At 55.5% G+C, this 17,511-nt stretch overlaps 1 protein-coding gene across 1 annotated transcript; it reads right to left on the reverse strand.

Moving 5' to 3' along the window:
- Positions 1-539: 539 nt before the first annotated feature.
- Positions 540-14,641, reverse strand: ZNF507 (zinc finger protein 507). Its single transcript, XM_090259618.1, has 7 exons — positions 14,488-14,641; positions 13,254-13,531; positions 6,973-9,110; positions 5,696-5,813; positions 2,858-2,972; positions 1,302-1,436; positions 540-1,218 (listed from the first exon to the last, which is right to left on the reverse strand). The coding sequence occupies exons 2-7, from the start codon at positions 13,297-13,299 to the stop codon at positions 870-872; spliced, it is 2,901 nt and encodes a 966-aa protein (XP_090115744.1). The 5' UTR covers positions 13,300-13,531; positions 14,488-14,641; the 3' UTR covers positions 540-869.
- Between the last annotated feature and the right edge of the window lie 2,870 nt (positions 14,642-17,511).

Genomic DNA, 17,511 nt, shown 5'->3' on the forward strand with positions numbered 1-17,511 from the left:
GGACACTGGATCTAGCCCTTCTCTCTCAAATGGTTTTCATTTTGGAGATCAAACTCTTCCCAAGGACTGATGGTCGAGTTCAAGCCTGCACTTTGCTTTCATGGACTTTCAGAGAAATGCTCGGTCTGGGCTGGCAGGGACTGGAAGCCTGTGAAGCTGCCGAGGTCACCTTGTGGCCCGTCCCCCACGAATGGAGCCTCTGTGAGGGGACAGGCCTGTGTTTCAGCTGGGGTTTGGCTGGGTCTGGTGGGTTCACCTATTTCTTCCTGTGCCCAGAGGAACTCCTCTGTAAATTTAAGACAGTCATTTACTCCTTAAATGCCTATTTACAATCTAGCTTTGGATTGAGGTCTCTCCTCCGCCCTTTTTTAAAGGAGTAAAGCAGTATTTCTTAGGTTACCTGATGAGTTATCAGTGTGGGGGAAGGGTTAGGCAGATGGCCCCAAAGCCCGTGCTCCGAAAGCCACTTCCCCCCACGCCCAGGAAGTGTCACCCCAGAGCTGGCTGCCCAACTGCCAAGGAAGAAAACCGAGCTCTGCTTGAGATTGTGACACTTTTATAACGACGGGGTTTAAAGCGGTTCCCGAAAAACCCTCCCTTAACTCTCGCTTGCATTTCTACACTATAAGCTTTTAATAATAAACACGCTGGACGTTAACGAGAGGTAACAGGGTTAATACAGGGTTACAGCTTCGCTTCCTCCCCAGCCCATTTCCCCTCACTCAGAATAGTTATTACCTCCACCCACCCACTTGGTTCCAAAACCACGTCTGTCACTTCCGTAAGTCCCGCCCACGGCCCCCTCCTGGGCCGGGCCAGCGGTCCAAGGCGCCGAGGCCGATGGCGGCGGGAGGGGCCCCGGGCAGTGCCTAGCTCGTGCTGAGAGCTGTGCCGTGCTCCTTGTTCAGGATGATGTTGACGATCTCACCCTCGTGCTCCTTCATGTGATCCAGCAGGTGCTCTTTGCTGGTCGATTCGAAACCGCAGATGCAGCAGCAGAAGAGCAGGACGCAGTACTCCGTCCCTGGAGGGGCCGCGCCCGAGTCCTTGTCTGAGCCGCACGAGGCGGGGCTTGCGGGGCCCCGCTGCGCGCTCCTGGGGGGCGCCTGGGGAGCCAGCTCGGAGGCAGGCGCCGCGCTGTCCAGACCCGCAGTGGGCGCGCCGGCGCTTTCTTCACCGCTGTTTAGGGGCGGCTTTTCCAGGGGCTTCCCTAGGACCCTTAAGAGCCAAACAAAAGCACCAGACCTTCAGTTGGTCGGAACGCAGCCTTGCACTCACCCCCACGGCGGGCGGGGACGTACCTGCCGCTCTGCGAGATGGCGTCGTTGATGGCCTTGTTCACCTGCTCGTAGTTGTAGTTCCGGTCGCTCGCGTGCTTCCACATGTGGGACTTCAGGGACGGGGGGTGGCTGCACACGTACCCGCACAGGGAGCACCTGGAGCAGGGGGGCGGCACAGGAGCCACGTCACACTTCCCAGCAGTGACTCTGGCCCGTTACTGAGTCCCTGCTCCCGAGGCCCGTGAGGCCTCAGACTCCGCTGACTCTAAGAGACATGAGTTCAGAGGCTAAGATGTCCTGGAAGCAATGGAATGAAGTATCTTATATTATGGAAAACTTATAAAAACCAAGACAAACACCCCAGGTTACTTCAGATATTAGTGTTTTGGAAGGTTTCTCATATAGTAATATACTAACTCTATGCTCCAAACTGTTTAACTACAAACACAAAAATACACAAAATACTCTACATCCCTCTATTTTTTAAGGAAACAAAACTTAATTACATGAACTATGTGCTTATTTACAGATCCACAGAGAATGAAAACAGTCCTGAAAAGCTCCAACACTTTACAGAGTTCCTAATAACCTTTAAAGAACTTCTAGGTGGAGTAAGAACAGTCTTCCCCACGGGAGCGCTTGCTGAAGTCTGGGCTGACGTCCCTCAGAAGAATGATGTTCTTTCAGGGCACTGCTGGGTTTTCCAGTCCCCGTCCAGTGACGTCCCACGTCAGTGGGGAACACCGTTACCATCATGCACCGACATCAGCACGTAACACAAGTCTGTACAGCTGACCCTTGATGGGCGTGGGGAGTGCGTTAGGAACATGGGTCCCCAACCTTGTTTATGTGGATGCCTGCGGCTCAAACCCGCCTTGTTCAGGGTCAGCTGTAGTTGACATCAGGGTTGTCTGTTGTATGTTCTGTGTGTTCTGACAGATGTGTGATATCATGTCATCCTGAGTAAGTTCTTGCCCTCACATCCTCTCTGCTCACTTGTTCACCCCTCCCTCCCCATTTTGCCCAAAAGCAGAACCTTTCACAGGGAATTTTATTGCTTTTAAGAGTTAAGAATCTTCTGCTGGGATACTGAGCACTCAGTACCCAAATTGCCATGTTAATTTTATGAAACCAAAAAGCACAAAACTGACAGACATGGGCATCTCCCCGTATTTCAACCAGAAAGCACGGCTCCTGTCCTAGGACTGCAGCTTTCTCATTCATATTCCTTAACAAACTGAACGGTACACGAGGACATTTTTCCATTGTTTTTTAGAGAGGGTGTGAAGGAGGGAGGGTGGGGGAGGGAGGGAGAGAGAGAAGGAAACATCGACTGCTTGCCGCCTTGTAGGTGCCCTGACCAGGGATCAAACCTGTAACCCAGGCACGTGACCTGACTGGGAATTAAACCCACGACCTTTCGGTCCATGGCACGATGCTTCAACCAACAAAGCCACGCTGGCCAGGGCTAAACAACACTCTTGAAACCAGTATGTGAAAGTTTCTTAGTGCTTAACCTGTGTTCAAACACGTATATGGCTCTTTAATGACTTCAGAACCCCAGGACCGTCACTCACCTGTAGGGCTTGTCCGAGTTATGTGTTCGTCTGTGGTTTCTGACACCCACGTACGTTGTACTTGTGTAGTCACACACGTCACATCGGTACTGTTTCGGGCCCGAAGGCTTGTTCTCTAGACAAGGGATGGCAGAGTTTTAGTGACACGCCTTCATTGGCCTCCACTGGCAGCACCCACATCCCACTGCTAAGGAGTGCAGACACCACACAGCACCGGCACCTCAGCCTAGGCTTTCTCACCGTCTGATCAAGTTAACAAGCTTGAACACGGCTCTTCCCAGACTATCAGCAGATACAAGCTGACCGTCACCGGATCTGCAGACACAGATACACTGGGATGGTTCTTACATAACCTTGTACAAAAGTCTAACCTAAGGAGCTTGATGCTGGCTGTTCTGCTGACTAGAAGCAGCTGAATTAACTAGTGCCTCTGTTAATGTGAAAGGTATCAGTCTAATCAATGTTGGATATTGTCTTAAGGAAACAGCGATTTGCCAACAATCTGTACCTCAATACCAGAATTCAGTATTATCAAGGGGTGGCTACAAAGTGTATGTAACAAACAATACAAACAGCCTAGTGCCTCTTCAGTCTGTGGGATTCCCGTTTATAACTGTCAGCTGTCAGTCCGTTTGCTGTTACGTGTCAACGCTGTGCAGTGACAGCCAGCAGCCTGGCAGGTTGCAAGGACAAAGGTCCTAATGGATGTGAACAGGCAGCTCCCTGAACCCACAGGTCACTCTGCAGCAGGGCTGGGCCCCTGAACCTGGGAGAACTCGAGACCACAGGCTGCGTGATGTGTGCCCGGAAACTGCTACTGAAGACGCCCAACTCCTTGTTCACCCTGTGAGCAACCCACTGCCACAGCCGGCCATGCCCCTCTCAGGACACAGCGGGCCCGAAGCTGGACAGAGCAGAGCAGGGCAGAGCCCGGGGACAGCATGCCACAGTGCAGACGGCGGAGCGCCGGCACAAAGGAAATTTAAGCTCTCTAAAATGCAGTAGTTTCTTTTGCTAGCAACTACTTTTGCCAGGCACAACACAATGTCCTAATTTCCTGGTATAGATCTATTACGTTAATACACACACTACCCATGACGATAACCTAAGTACCACTCTTCATTGGTAGGTTAGAAACTTGGACTTGATGATAAGTAGCGCTGTTCCCAACCGTTTCAGAAGCCCCTGGAAACGAAGCGGAAAGGCCAGGGCACGGCTGTGCGTGAAGCACTGCAGCGGAGTCCCCACGGGTGAAACTGCACACGGCGCAGGACGAGAGGCTGGGCTGCCACCAGCAGTTTCCGGAGGATGGGGTGGGGTGCACTGGGCCTCAGCTCAAGACTTTGGGGCTTTGTCCTTGCTGCCACTTAGCACCGGGTGACCAAGAGGAAACTGTCCCCTCTAGAGGACTTGGTTTTCTCATCAACAAGCCCAGACTCCGAGTGCCCCAGCGCAGCTCTGTGCACCCGGGCACTGTGTGCTCCCTCCACCATGCCCATGGTTTCCTGGCCTCTGTGGGAAGTCCCTGATGTGTCACAAGCTGTGGACTCCTTGTGGACAGGGACCTGTGCTCACAGTGCTGGGCAAATTGCAAGTTTGCAATAAAGACAACTTATTCAGATCTCACTGAGGAACACATGGAGTGGACTGGCTGGGGCGGCAGGGCCTGCCCTGTGAGCACCACATGCAGCTCAGGAGGCTGCCACGTGGAACATGGTGGAGACACGAATGCAGTGGAGCTTGTTCTAAAATCATGAACTGGTTACTTTAATTTTGAGCTCATATTAACCTTTTTATTAAAATTGTTTACAACCCACTTGGACAGTGTTAGGTTACTGCTTCTGAAGACGGTGCAGAAAACCTATTCCAGCGCTGGTCCACCGCAGGGGGTGCCGCTGGGGAGGACGGACTTTCTCCCGTCACTGGGGACCCCGGTGCCAAGACATCAACTGTTGCAGTGCCCCCTTTTACAGGATGTGGAAGCACAAGGAACTCGAGTGGGCCCCCGCTCCTCTGTAAGCAGGAGCCGCCTGGTGCAGCTCAGCCGTCGCTCCACGGGCAGGTGCTCTGTCTCCGAGTCCTGCGTCTGGGAGGCGTTTGCAGGGACACCTGCCTGACAAGGGTGTCTGGTGTCACAGTGGTGTCGGACCAGGTCTTGCAGAAACACGTTTTCTTGGGTGTAATTTAATGAACATTTCAGGAAGGCGTTTTACTCTGCAGTTATTTCTAACTTTAATTCCCGGGAAACCCTAAAAGGAAAGTCACCCCAGTACATCCTCTTTCCCACAGACACTGAGGCACCCACTTGAGACACAAGGCAGCACAGCTCAGCAGCTTTATCCCAGTTATTGGGTGAGGTGCTGCCTTTTCATGCAATCTGGTTCATCTTTTGATTCTAACAGTCCTCATCAGCAGGAACTCGGTCAACGGGTACTAACATGTACATTAGAAGACCTGGTGCAGATGACACCTGGCAGTCACACCTGGTTAAGATGAAGATCACGTCAGGGGCCTCGCTCAGGGTCTGAGGTGGGGACCTGCCGTCCGTGAGCTGCTCTCAGCAGGGCAGCTGGTTCAGGGGGAAGGAGGGGCGCTGTGTCTACGCTGCAGCTTGCCTGGCTTGCTGGCACGTCACCTAAGGGTTTACACTGCACTTGGCTCTAGGAGGACAGCAGAAAGGTCACTGTCACATGCACTACAAGGTGAAGCTGAGTACTTTGGTCTCAGAGCTTCCTGGGAAGAGCGATCAGGTTCTCTCACACCCGCAGTGCACAGCAGGAGTCCTGAAAACCACCCCGGGGTGCAAGCCAGGGCAGCCTGGGGGACACGCACACGCACCTTCCTGGGCGCACTCCGCCTCGGCCGCGTCCCCGGGGAGCCCTGGCCCGGGAGAAGCCGCCGCTGACGCTGTGTCCGGACGGCTGTGCTGCTCTCGCTCGTGGCTCCTCAGCTGGCTCTAAACATTGAGAGAAATTAACAGGCAGTTTCCAACGGACACGCCTGCAGGTACAAGCGGCCATGGAAGGAGTACAGCTTTCATGGCCGGGAGCACATCTCTAATGTCGCAAAAGCAAACGTGCTGAAAGATCATGGGACGCGTCTGACAGCGTGTGGGGAGAAACACACCTGGGGGGTTGTCAGAAGGCAGCTCTTCCCACGCTCTGGAGAGACGGGCGGCCATCTTGGGTCTTTGCATGGTGTGCGCGTGCTCAGCACCACCCAGAGCCCCAGAGGAACGTCCCGCTGCCGGCCTCTGCAAGGACACCCTCTTCCTCTAGTGGCGCCAGGCCCTCCTGGAACCTGCCTGACACCCGCCCTGCCCCCCCCCCCCCCCCCATGCCGGCCACCACCCACCCCCATCCAGTGGCCTGAGGCCACCCCAGCCCAGGAAGGCAATCTGAGTGGCTTTGCCTCCCAGCCAGACCCCGACTTTCAGTAATCTGGAAGTGTCCAGCCCTGCCTCCCAGGCAGCCCCTTAGAACACTGCGAAAAAATTTCTTATGAGTCAACTGGCACACTGAAGAAAAAAGTCCTCAACCAATGACCTAAAGAACACAGGTTTTCTCCACAAAGCAGCATTTCTTGCTGGTTGAGGTTTCAGGGTCTCACGCAAGGTTAAAGTCCCAGAGTGAAAGCAACCCTCGCGAGCCCTGGCCGCCCAGGAAGCTAATGCGAGGCTCTCTGTCCACTGCGCTGCTCCTCCGTAAGCCCGTCAGCCTGTCTTTCCTTCTGCAATGAGAGGAGTCTCATAGGTCAGCTGTGCAGCAGCTGGAGTGAGTTGCACTCTGGGGCCATGGGTGACGAGAAGCTGGTATTTCTTGCATTGCTGATGTGGGGTTAAATGTGTGTAACCAGATGTGCTGTGTATGCTACTCTCTACTGCGCTTTCCCTCGCACGTGAAAAGACACACTAAACCATGAAAGCAAGGAGCAGAAGCCGCTAGGGAGGTGGCAGGCAGGGAGAGACACCCCTCAAGTCCTGATGCCCAGATTTCGGTCCCCAGTGATGTTCATCAGCAGGGACCCCCGGGCCTTTTTCCTGATCCATGCCATATGGGGTGGACCGGACCCCCCACGCCCACCCCTGCTTGGAGGTGCCGGGGCCCCGCACATACCTTGTAGTGGAAGGCCTCCGCGCAGCGCCGGCACTGGTGCAGCCGGGCCTTGCAGTGGTGCAGCATGTGGCCCTCCAGCTCCCTGCTGCTGTCCGCCACGTGCTCGCAGATTGGACACTGGTAGGGCTGCCTCTGCCGATGCACCCGCAGGTGCTGCTTGATGTAGCCCTTGTTCCCGCTCGCGTAGTGGCAGAGGCGGCAGCGGTAGGGCCGCTCGGCATTCGGGACGTACTCCACCACGCCACCGCCCGCCAGGGCCGCCTCGCCGCCGGGCTGGCACTGCGCATTGTCCTGCAGCTCCTTCAAGATGTCCTCGTCCGAAGCATTCTGGTCCGTCCTCTCCCTCAGCTTCTCAATGACAGTGAGCAAGGACAGGCTGATGCCCGTCTTCACCTGCCCGTCAGACAATCCCTGCCTGCCCTCTGGGAGGGCCACCAAGGGGCAGCCACTCTGGTTAAAACTGGCCACTCCATTTGAAGAGTTCTTAAGTGGTGACATCATTTTGGAATATGCTGCCAGTGTGCCATCAACCTGCCTTTGCCCAGTGTCTGGGTCTAAGAGCGTGACGTTGCCATAATGCCCAAGGTTGGCTCTCGTTAGCTCAGCAGCCCTGATAGGCATGGTGACCAGGGCTTCTGCCGCTAGCGAGTGTAATCTTAGGGACTCGGAATTTGTCCTCCTTCGACCCGGGGGTGCATTCTCATCAGGGGCCAGTCCCTGATGGAGTAACTCGCTCTCCTCCTTCTCTGTGCTGCTCCAGCCTATGATCAGGCCCCCAATATCGACAGTGCACTGGTCAGCACGGTAAGTGTCACCTCTCCCTTCATACCTTGCCTGGGCTTCTGTCGGGCGCAGACTGCCCCTCTCTTCGACAGCAGCGCTCACAAGGAACGGTTTCTGGGACACAGGTTCTTCAGCACTCGGCAGGCGCTCCACTATCACGTTCACGTGACCTTTTTTATTGGGGCTGCTGCTGATGATCTTCTGTGCCGATGAAAGGAGGCTGTCGGCCATCAGATGCTCCTCTGCATCAGAGATCACCTCGAGCATGTCCTCCTCGTTAGGGTCAAGGGTCACCGGCTGACTGAGACCAAGGTGCCTGGACTCTGCACCCTGCTCTGAAGCAGACGCCGAGGACAGCGGCTCTGAGCTGCAGATCTGCACCTGCACCGACGGCCCGTTGTGGATACTCAGCTCGTTCTCTCCAATGGCGATGACCACAGCATCAACCCCGCCAGGAGCAGCAGCCGTGGAAGAATCCAGCAAACCCAGGGGCTCACGCTCATTTTCAAATATTGGGTAGGAGCAGTCCACCTCCCCGGCATGCTTCCAAGCATGTGTTTTTAACATTCTCTGCTGTCCGCACGTGTAGCTACAGAACAAGCAGCGATACATGCCGTACTGTTCGTAGGCGTACCACTGCCTCCTCCCCACGTCTGCCTTGGACGCAGCAGGGCCAGTGTGCGTCTGTGGACTGCTCGCCCCCACAGGGGGGTCGGGAGTGGCCCTGCCCTTCCTCTCGGTGGGTCCTGGACACACAGCGCTAGGGGCGCTCACGCACAGCGGGGCTCTGGGCTGACCGGGACTGTTGGCATCGTTCTCATGGTCATTGACCACGTGAGCTTCGAGCTCCTCTTGGCTTCTGGACGTAACACGGCACTCGGAGCACATCAGGACCACTTCGTTCTCCTGCCCGTGCTGCTTGATGTGCTCTTTCAGCACCGAGAAGGACGGGGACAGGAACTGGCACAGGCTGCACTGGTAAGACATCGCCTTCCCGTCACTCTGGGCGAAGGGGCTGGGGCTAGAAGGAGCTTGCGGCGGCGCGGCCCTCCTGACAGGGGCAGCGGCGGGCGGGGCTGCCTTTGCCGGGGCCTCCCCGGGCTCCTGGGTTTCCGGAGAGCAGGCCCCAGCACTTGGACGCGAGCGTTTTCTCCCAATTAAAGGACATTTCTGTGACTTCTCGTGTTCCACTATCTTGCTTAACTTCTGAATAACATGGATTAATGGGTCTGTTTTTGCTGTGGCCTGCTCATCGATCTCCAGGGAAGAGCTGATGACAGTCTCGGCCGTCAGGACGGCTTCCTGCTCCCCGATGTCGGGCACCAGCAGGGCGACGCCGCTGCTCTCCTCCATACCTAGGACGGGGAACAGACAAGAGATGCAGGTCACAGGGCAGGCCCAGGGGTGCAGCCCAGGAAACGGGACGAGCCGGGGTGCAAGCTGACCCAGTCCCTTCCCTGGGAGCACGCAGGAACGCCCCGCCCCCCACCGAGGGGACCAGCTCACAAGTCCTCCTGGGGGTGCTGGCTCCTGTCAGGGCGGAGGGTGGAGCGCTCGCCATCTTTCATCCTGCGGGTACGACTAACAACCTGCACCTCCTTCTTCCTTCACTTCCTCCCCCCGACAGCCAGCTGGCCCCAGTCGGTACCCCCTCTTCTGCGCACCTGGCTGAGGGGACAGAGCCACGCCCAGGGCCTGTGGAGCCACCTCAGGGCGCCATGAAATAGCATCCCTGGAACCAGTATAATTTCCTACACCAAACAGAATTGTAGTTTTTTACTAAAACCATAAATTTGCTTTCTTCCTCTGCCGATCTTCAGAACTGTGAGACCAGAGTAATTAACTTCTTGGAAAGGGCACGGTGGGTGCTGAGGAGCGCTATGCACAAGAAACTGAACAAAAGCAACGCCGTGGTTCCTCCTTTTACTTCCTTCATCTTCCTGGGGACAAACCACAAACTGCGCTGTGGCTTTTCCCAGAGGTCATATTAGTGGTCAACTATCACTCGGGCATGTTTTTTTTTTTCCTGAGAGGGAAAGGCATCAAAGATAAACAGCGGACATCCGCACTGTGCTTCGGGCCCCCCCACGCACGGATTCTTAGAAAGCGGCGCTCTTGGGCCAGGGAAGTCCCTCCACAGAAAAGACCTACAGCTGCCTTCCGCCTAAACCATACTCTTATTTCCTGACGTAGCTTTCATTCCAAACATTTCCTTGGGCTTAAGGAGAGATTAACTGGTTCACTTGGATGACATTTTTAAGTTCAGGCTTTTTTCCAGCAAGTGTTGTTTTTCCGTATTCCAGGTGCGTTTTGGCACCTTACAGCATTCACTAAACGCCAGCACAGTTTCAGTGGCCCTCACTGTCGACCGCAGACAACACTATTCTTAAACCCCAGCCACAGGCTGGGACTTCTCGTTTCCAGAGGCGAGCTGTGGCCCCTGCTATGGACCCCCAGTGCTGACGGCTTCCACACACTCGCCCACAGCCCTTCGCTGCAGCGAGGGCCTCTCCTGGCCTTCTGCTCTCAGGCACACCAACCTTCTGCGACTAGGCCCCTCCGCATCAGGCAAAGATGCAAACGCTTTCCTCCGGGCTTCGGCACTCCCCCGTCTCCAGGGCACTCACAGTGGGGGATGCACTCTGGCCCGCAGCAGCACCACTCTCCCCCCTGAACACCTGAGGGCATTACCTTTCAGGAGGACAGACTGACTCCCGACTCCCAAGTTGGAAAAGCACCTGATACTACACTGCAGAGTCTGGGCTGCTCAGCTTCGCGATCGCGGGGCTGGCCTGGAGCTGCGTGGTCCAGAGTCACGGGAGAGCATCTCACGTGTGTCACCAGCCCAGAAAGGGTCAAAACCCAGAGGTACTGCTTCTGCACCACCACGATGCTGAAAACCACATCTGAGAACATCTTACGTGTCCCTTACATCGTTCTCACGCAGGAAGAAGTCTCTACACCTGACTTCAGTCACTAAACAGGGACTAATGTGAGAACAATTTGTTTCTCTAGAAAGGCCCTCTGTGACTTTCTAAGTCACTTCACTGCCTGTACAGTCCATATTTTTAGGTCAAGGGGCGCTGTGGCTCTCATGTGAACGTTGGGTCCCCTGCGGACCCTTCACTCAAGGCTGCATTCTTTGCTGGCACTGCAGACTCCGATGACGTGAGGAAGAGTGATGACAGGAACCCTGGAACCTTCCAGCTCTTGCACAAGACTGCTCTGCTGCAGACCTCAGGCCTCCCCCCCAAGGAATGTGAGCTCTGCAGGCCGACCCATACCCTGGAGGGGAACACTGCACACCCCCAGGTGACAAAGGTGATGCACGCTGTCCCTCTGCACTCCATGGAGGAAGAGGAGGGAGGCAGAGCGGGCCCACTGTCCCCTGTGATCGTTCAGTGAGCACCTTGAGAAGGAGGTGAAATGAAGAGGAACAGTCACCTCCCCTCAAAAAAAAACACACAAAGAAAACAATCCGACACTCCTGCTGAAAGCAGCGCATGCTCGGGGACCCGCAGGGGGCGTCCACAGGTCTGGCCGGGGAGGCTGCCACACATGGGGTAAGTACGGGAACTGCAACTCTGAAACACACGACAGCATGGGAACACCAGGACATGCCCAAGAGCCAGTGCAGGCACACATGTGAAACCCGCACAGAAATCAAGTCTCATGGAAACAAAGAATCTGTTAAACAGCTTCCACAGCTCACACTCACGTCTACAAAGACAGTGTTAGGGTGACCTTAAGGCCAACTCTTTACAGGTTCGCAGAAGTTCACTTAGGCCACCAATGTGCATAAATATGTAGGATGGCATGTCAAGTGAAGGAAAATTTGAATAGTAAGAGGTGAAAATAAACACAACAAATATAATCCCACTGTCTCAGTAATGACGGCAACATGAATTATGATAAACTGCAAACTAAGCTCGGTCTCCAAGAGATCAACGTAAAAGCGACGGTGAGAAACGCGGCCATGGAGAAAGGCTGGTGGGAGAGCGAGGACAGAGGACGACAGCAGGCTGTCCAGCACCGAGGAGTGACGATACTGTTCTGCCTGTGTAACTGCTTACATTTTTAAAATAGAAAGTTACAGAGAAAAATTGTTAGGTGCAAGGGACCAAGCAAAGTACCGGGAAGAATGGAAAGTTTTTAAATTTATGGTACTCATAGATAAGAACCAAGATGAGTGAAGAAGAAAAATCTATTTTGAAGTTTAAAAGTATTAACCATTTTTAAACAACGCAACAGTACACGAGGTAAAAACGCCAGAAGGCTCAGACAGGGAATAATCAAATCCTAACTGAGAGGAGAGCTCTTCTGGTCTAGAAAGGTGAGCAAAGGTTCCTTCAAGAGGTAAGGCATATGCTGAATCCCAAACGATGTCACCATTGGCCCCTCCAGGCTGTCTGCCCCAGGAGGGATTGAGTGTGTCCCTGGGCCCGGCTCGGGAGCTATGCCATCAGGAGATGGTCCCCAGCTTCCTCCCTCCAGGCAGGCTGCTCTGCAGGAGGCTCTGACTCTGGGCCCTCGCCCTCCCCCAATCTGCTCCAGGTAACATGTTATCCCTGGGGTCTGCCTACCCCGGTCCTGCTCCTTGACTAGGAGCATCTTTGTAAAATACACCTTGAATGGTCCAGCTGTGAGGGTGCCATCTGCTGACAGCGTGAGACTGAGAAGGAGAACAGCCGCAACAGCACGTTTTCGTAAGTGGGAACATGCACGCTATCTCGGGGCGGGTGGAGAGACCGTTGTGACAGGACAGGACAGGGCAGGGCAAGGGGCATCAGCAAAACGGGGGTTTCTTGTTTGCAGCCTTCATGCAAAACATTAGACGAAATGCATCCAAATGTTACAACTGTACCCGACCACAAAAGTTCTATCTCCTTTTCTACCGAGTCTCCAATTTTTCCCAGACAACAGTATTCCACAGGTAAAAGTGTATAACTAACATCTTTTGCTAAAAATGATCCAAATTAACTCAGCTGTCTTTATTTCTTTGCACTTTTCCATTTGGTTTATTTGTATAACTAATTAGTTTCTTGCAGGTATATAGCAGTCAGTATGGTAACGAAAATAAAATCAAGCTGAACAACTCACGGTGGCCTCACCGGGATGGAGAAAGGCTGGAACTTTCTGTGTATGTACAGACAGTTCAGTGTGTTATAAAGGACCCTTTTTTCAGACTAAGACTTTGCTCTTTTCCAACTAGAAAAATCTGCCATAGAAGTAAAGGCCAACTCCCCATTCTTCCAGATTACTGTAACCCTAAAACACAAAACATTTATTTTGTTCCACCAACAGGCAGCAGGGGACGTCAGCTCATGGCCTCCTCCCCTAGAGGAGCCCCGACGGCTGCGGGACCTACGGCAGGTCGCTGCTTCCTCGGCTGTGCAACCAGGAGTGGAGCTGGATGAACTTCTGTGTCCCCGAAACCTAAACAGTCTGTAAAAAATCGCCCCGAAATCGTATACACATTATTTATAGCTTTACCGTACTGACGTCAGCTTCAATGTATTTGAATTCAAGTCTTCTTAGCTTCATGTGATTAGTAACTGCCACGAAGAAGAAACTGAGCGTCCACGCCAGAAGTGCACCAACTCGCAGCCTTCAGTGTCGCCGCTGACATCGGGCTGGGGCGACAGTCTAGCTGGGGAGCTGCAGGGGACCCTGAGGTCTAAGGAGCGTCAGCCGGTACGTGGATCTGACCTTAGCGAGCACCTGGGGCCTGGCTGTGCGGCTTCTCGTGCGGCTCCTGGCGCCCTGAATGGCCGTTCTGCGGAGGAGGGACACTAGGCTCACGGGACCAAGTAATAAGCGACTTAAGAATCGGCTCCAAGCGTCTGACCCCGAACCTGTCCATCCTCAGCGCGCGCCCCTCTCACTTCTCGGTGAGAACCAAGGGCGGGAAGCAGGGCTACTGCGGGTGTGGCGCCCGGTGGCTTCCCGGGGGACAGGGCCCTCAGGGCGCGGCTCGGACAGGGACAGTCCCTCGGGCCAGCCGTCGGAACGTGGGGCCTCACACTCCCCTCCGACTTGGTAAGACATAATCGTTGCCGGGCTCCGAAACAGCGCTCAGCCTCCGGCGTCAGAAGGAACCCAGTCGGGTGACGCCAACGGCGCGGCTCGGCTACGCAGGCCCGCGGACTTCGTGCCCGTGACCAAGGACCGGCCCGGGAACCCCCCAACGCGGGCGCGACGCCCCTTCCGAACGGGTCAGGAACGAGGAACCGGCCGCCGCGCTTCCACCCCGCACGGGAAACACGGCTCACAGGGCAACTGCGCAAACTTGGAACGGCGCCGCGTGCAAGGGCCCCGGGGCATCGAACGGCGAGACGCCGGGAGGTCCCGCGCCCGGCCGCGCAGCTCCCGCCCGTTTCCCGCTGGAAAGGCCCTGGGAGACCAAGGGTCGCGCGTCCGTGTCGCCCGGCCACGTCGCCACGGCCACGCTCGCCGCCAGAGCAGAGAGCGCTCGCTCTGCCCCCGAAGGCAGCGCCACGCGGGGACGGCGCGGACGCACGCAAGCCGGGGGCCCCGGCGGGGGCGGTCGGCCTGTCCCTCCCCCACGCGGGCCGCCCGCCCGACGCCCCGGTCTCACGGGGCGGGCACTCGCCCCACGGCCGGCAGCTCCGGGACAGGCACGGCTGCGGGGCCTCGCCGCGGGCGCACACGGGCTGCAGGGGCCAGCGCACATGGCCCGCGGCGGCGAGGGGCGGCCCCGGGGCACGGTACCTGCGGCTGGGCGGCGGCTGCTGCTCCGCGGGCCTGCTGGGGCCGGCCGGGCGCCCCCGTGCTCTCGCCCCCGGCCTCTCCCGCCGCGCTCCCGCCGCACGGAGCCCCTCTCCCGCTTTCCGGCTCCTCACCGGAGCGCCAAGATGGCGGCACGGGCCCGGTCACGTGAGCCGCGGGCGGTCAGGTGACTAAAGGCGAGCGGGGCGGGGCCGCGCCCGGGCCACACCCACAGGCTCGCGAGGCGGGCGGGGCGGCGCTCAGGCCACGCCCACAGGCTCGCGAGGACCGGGCTGGGCGGGCGCGGGGAGGTGAGGGCGGCGTTTGGACTCCCGAGGCGGCCGCGCTGCCCTCGGGGTCGTCGGGGCGGGGTCGGCGTGGGTGCCCGCGTCTCCCCACGTCGCCGCGTCTGTGCGCCCGCGCCGCTGCTGCAGCCCCTGAACTCCGTGCCGCTTCTGCTCGGGCTGGCCCTTCGGTGGCTGGAGTGCAGGCAGAGGCCCGACCGGGCTCCCGGCTCCCGCTCAGGGCCGGGCGGGGCCCTCTGTCCGAGGGCTGGCGGGTTTTCAGGGCAAGAGCTCCTCTCCTCCCAGGGGCTGTGGGCCTCCGTCTGCTGGGCGCACCGTGCTGCTTGCGTGGGGATCTGGTTCATGACCGGCGCGCAGGGTCACGAGCAGCTCTGCTAACCCGGTGGCACACGGCGAGGAGCGTTGCGCTCAGCTTCACCCAGGATGCTGGGCGGCTTGGGTGCATTAAGGACGCCCCTGGGTGCTTGGGTCTGGACACAGCAGGCGGGCCACCAACAGCGGGAAGACAGTTAACTGCAGGTGTGGCCGTAGTGATGGACTGAGATGCCTCTGGGGACTTGCAGGTGCGCTAGAGCCTGCAGCAGGTGGCAGGAGGAGCCCACGTAACTTACAGTCACTGTTCGGACAGGCCGGTCCCTCCCGAGATGCCTGAGTACCCCGTACACCTCCACCTGCACCTGGGGCGTGGGAAACCAGCAGTTAGAGTTCTGCTTTCTTACGGAATGTTTTGCCAATTGGATCAGCTACCTAAGAAGAAGGGAACAATGAAAGCTTGAGTAATTTTTTTCAGTAACAGAGACTGAGCAGGAGATAAGCATGGAAGGACGGAAGGAAAAAACAAATCAAAGCAAACCAGAAACACCTGAAAGGGAGATTGTGAGGTCAATCAGTGTGCAAGTCCCTCCCGTTCCCTTTGCTGCCGACACTCATGCTCCTCGGCCATTGCACCCCGCCAAAGAGAGGCTTTTCTGCGGTAATGTCTGAAGGTGGGCAGAGCTGAAGTCAGAGAGTTAGTTGATTGGAGGGAGTGCAGAAACGTAGTGGAGAAACCATAATCTAGAGAAAATAAGAGAATTCTAAACCGAGCGAAGGAAGGTAAGTGACTGCGTGAAGTCCCTGAGTAGTCTCCTGCGGCATTCACCGGCTGTTTCCAAGTCCCCGTCAGCGCCAGGTTAGACGGAACTCCTGGCTTAGGGGTGTGGCCTGTGACCGGAGTTGGCTGTGAACTGTGGGCGGGAGCGAGGGGTGTCCCGTCCGTCCTGGAGCATTTAGTGGCCAGGGAGTTACGTCCAGAGTACTCGTTCCCGCTGGCTGGATGACCAGTGGTGTTTCAGCCTGAATTCTAGAGGGACCGGGTGATTTACCTGTAGGGTGAGGGAATCCCTGAGGTTTTGGAGCTGTTTGTTACAGCAGCATGACAGCCACCGCTGACTGACACACCTCTTCACTGAAGTCCCTGGAAGAGGTCAAACCAATGGGAAGAAGCCATTCAGGGCAGACAGGGGTGTTAATGGAAGAATGGGCACCTTTATCCCTGAAGACAGACAAGGTCTCAGATACAGAGTCCAACAGAGGAACGTAGGTAACATAAAAACACCAGGGCAGCCAAATCTCAGAGTTTCCCTTTTCTATACACAGCTGCCCAGAAAAGGACAGTGAAGGTTTTCAAGTCAGGGAAATGCAAAGACATTTCGACGGGGTTTCATCGGACTTGTGGGCCTCTCACTGAGTGTTGTTTATTATGATTTAATTAACCAACTGTAGTAAGATTCAGCGCTGCAGATAGGAAACTGCTTACTCAGTTATCTGGCACCTACTTGGCAGAATCTGATTCTGTCCCTAGAAGAGCAGTGGCCCAGACAGCGGAATCCCTATCTTCACATGTCTCCTTACTCCACTTTCGGACCATTAATTAGTTGATGAGGTTAACGGTTTTGCTTCTACAAGCATCATGGGTCTGTTTCTTCTGAAGTCTGATAATACATGATGTGTGCTTGAGAATCCAAGCTGGAACATTCTGGGAGCACCCAAGGGCCATGCAGGTAGTAAGCTGCCAAGGTGGTGACTTGGTTGTAAGGTGAATGAGATGTCAAACCAGGGGGAACTTGGGAAGACTGACTTATTCCCAGGCAGGATACTTAGAAAGGACACCCTGTCTTTGGTGCAATAAGGTAGGATTAGAAATTTGGGGGAGAAGAGATTAATCATGTAAGACTTTGGCACAGCACAGAAAATTGGAGGAGATGAGTTAGCCTGTATTTCTTTTAGTTGTAATTGTTATCCTGACCTTTAAAAAAGTGTACTTTGAATATACTGCCTCCAAAAAGGATAGGTTGTGAAAGAGTGAGAGGAGGCGGGAAGGCTGAAAGGGGGGAGAGGATGTGGCGTTGCAGCTGAGAAGACAGACAGGCACTTGCCTGGCTCTGTAGGAGAGTTTCTTCCTGCTGCAAAACCAGAGTTCAGTCAGGTGCCTGGAGTTGGAAGTAAGGAGTTTAATGATAGGACTCCTTCAGGTTCAAAATGGGACTTTGTCATTAAGAATAATGACAAGGCTTGATTTCATTAATGAAGGAAACGATTGCTTGATGGAAGTCAGAAGGAATGTGAGATGAAAAGAGATGATATATTATTATATATACGACTGTCAGTAATAAATTAACATTAGCTCTGGGTTCTTTACACTTTGCATCCTGAATATACACCTAGAAATGCTTCATAATTA

Source organism: Furipterus horrens, unplaced genomic scaffold, assembly GCF_987537825.1.
Source record: "Furipterus horrens unplaced genomic scaffold, mFurHor1.1.pri manual_scaffold_13, whole genome shotgun sequence".
In the NCBI taxonomy this organism is placed as follows: Eukaryota; Metazoa; Chordata; class Mammalia; order Chiroptera; family Furipteridae; genus Furipterus; species Furipterus horrens.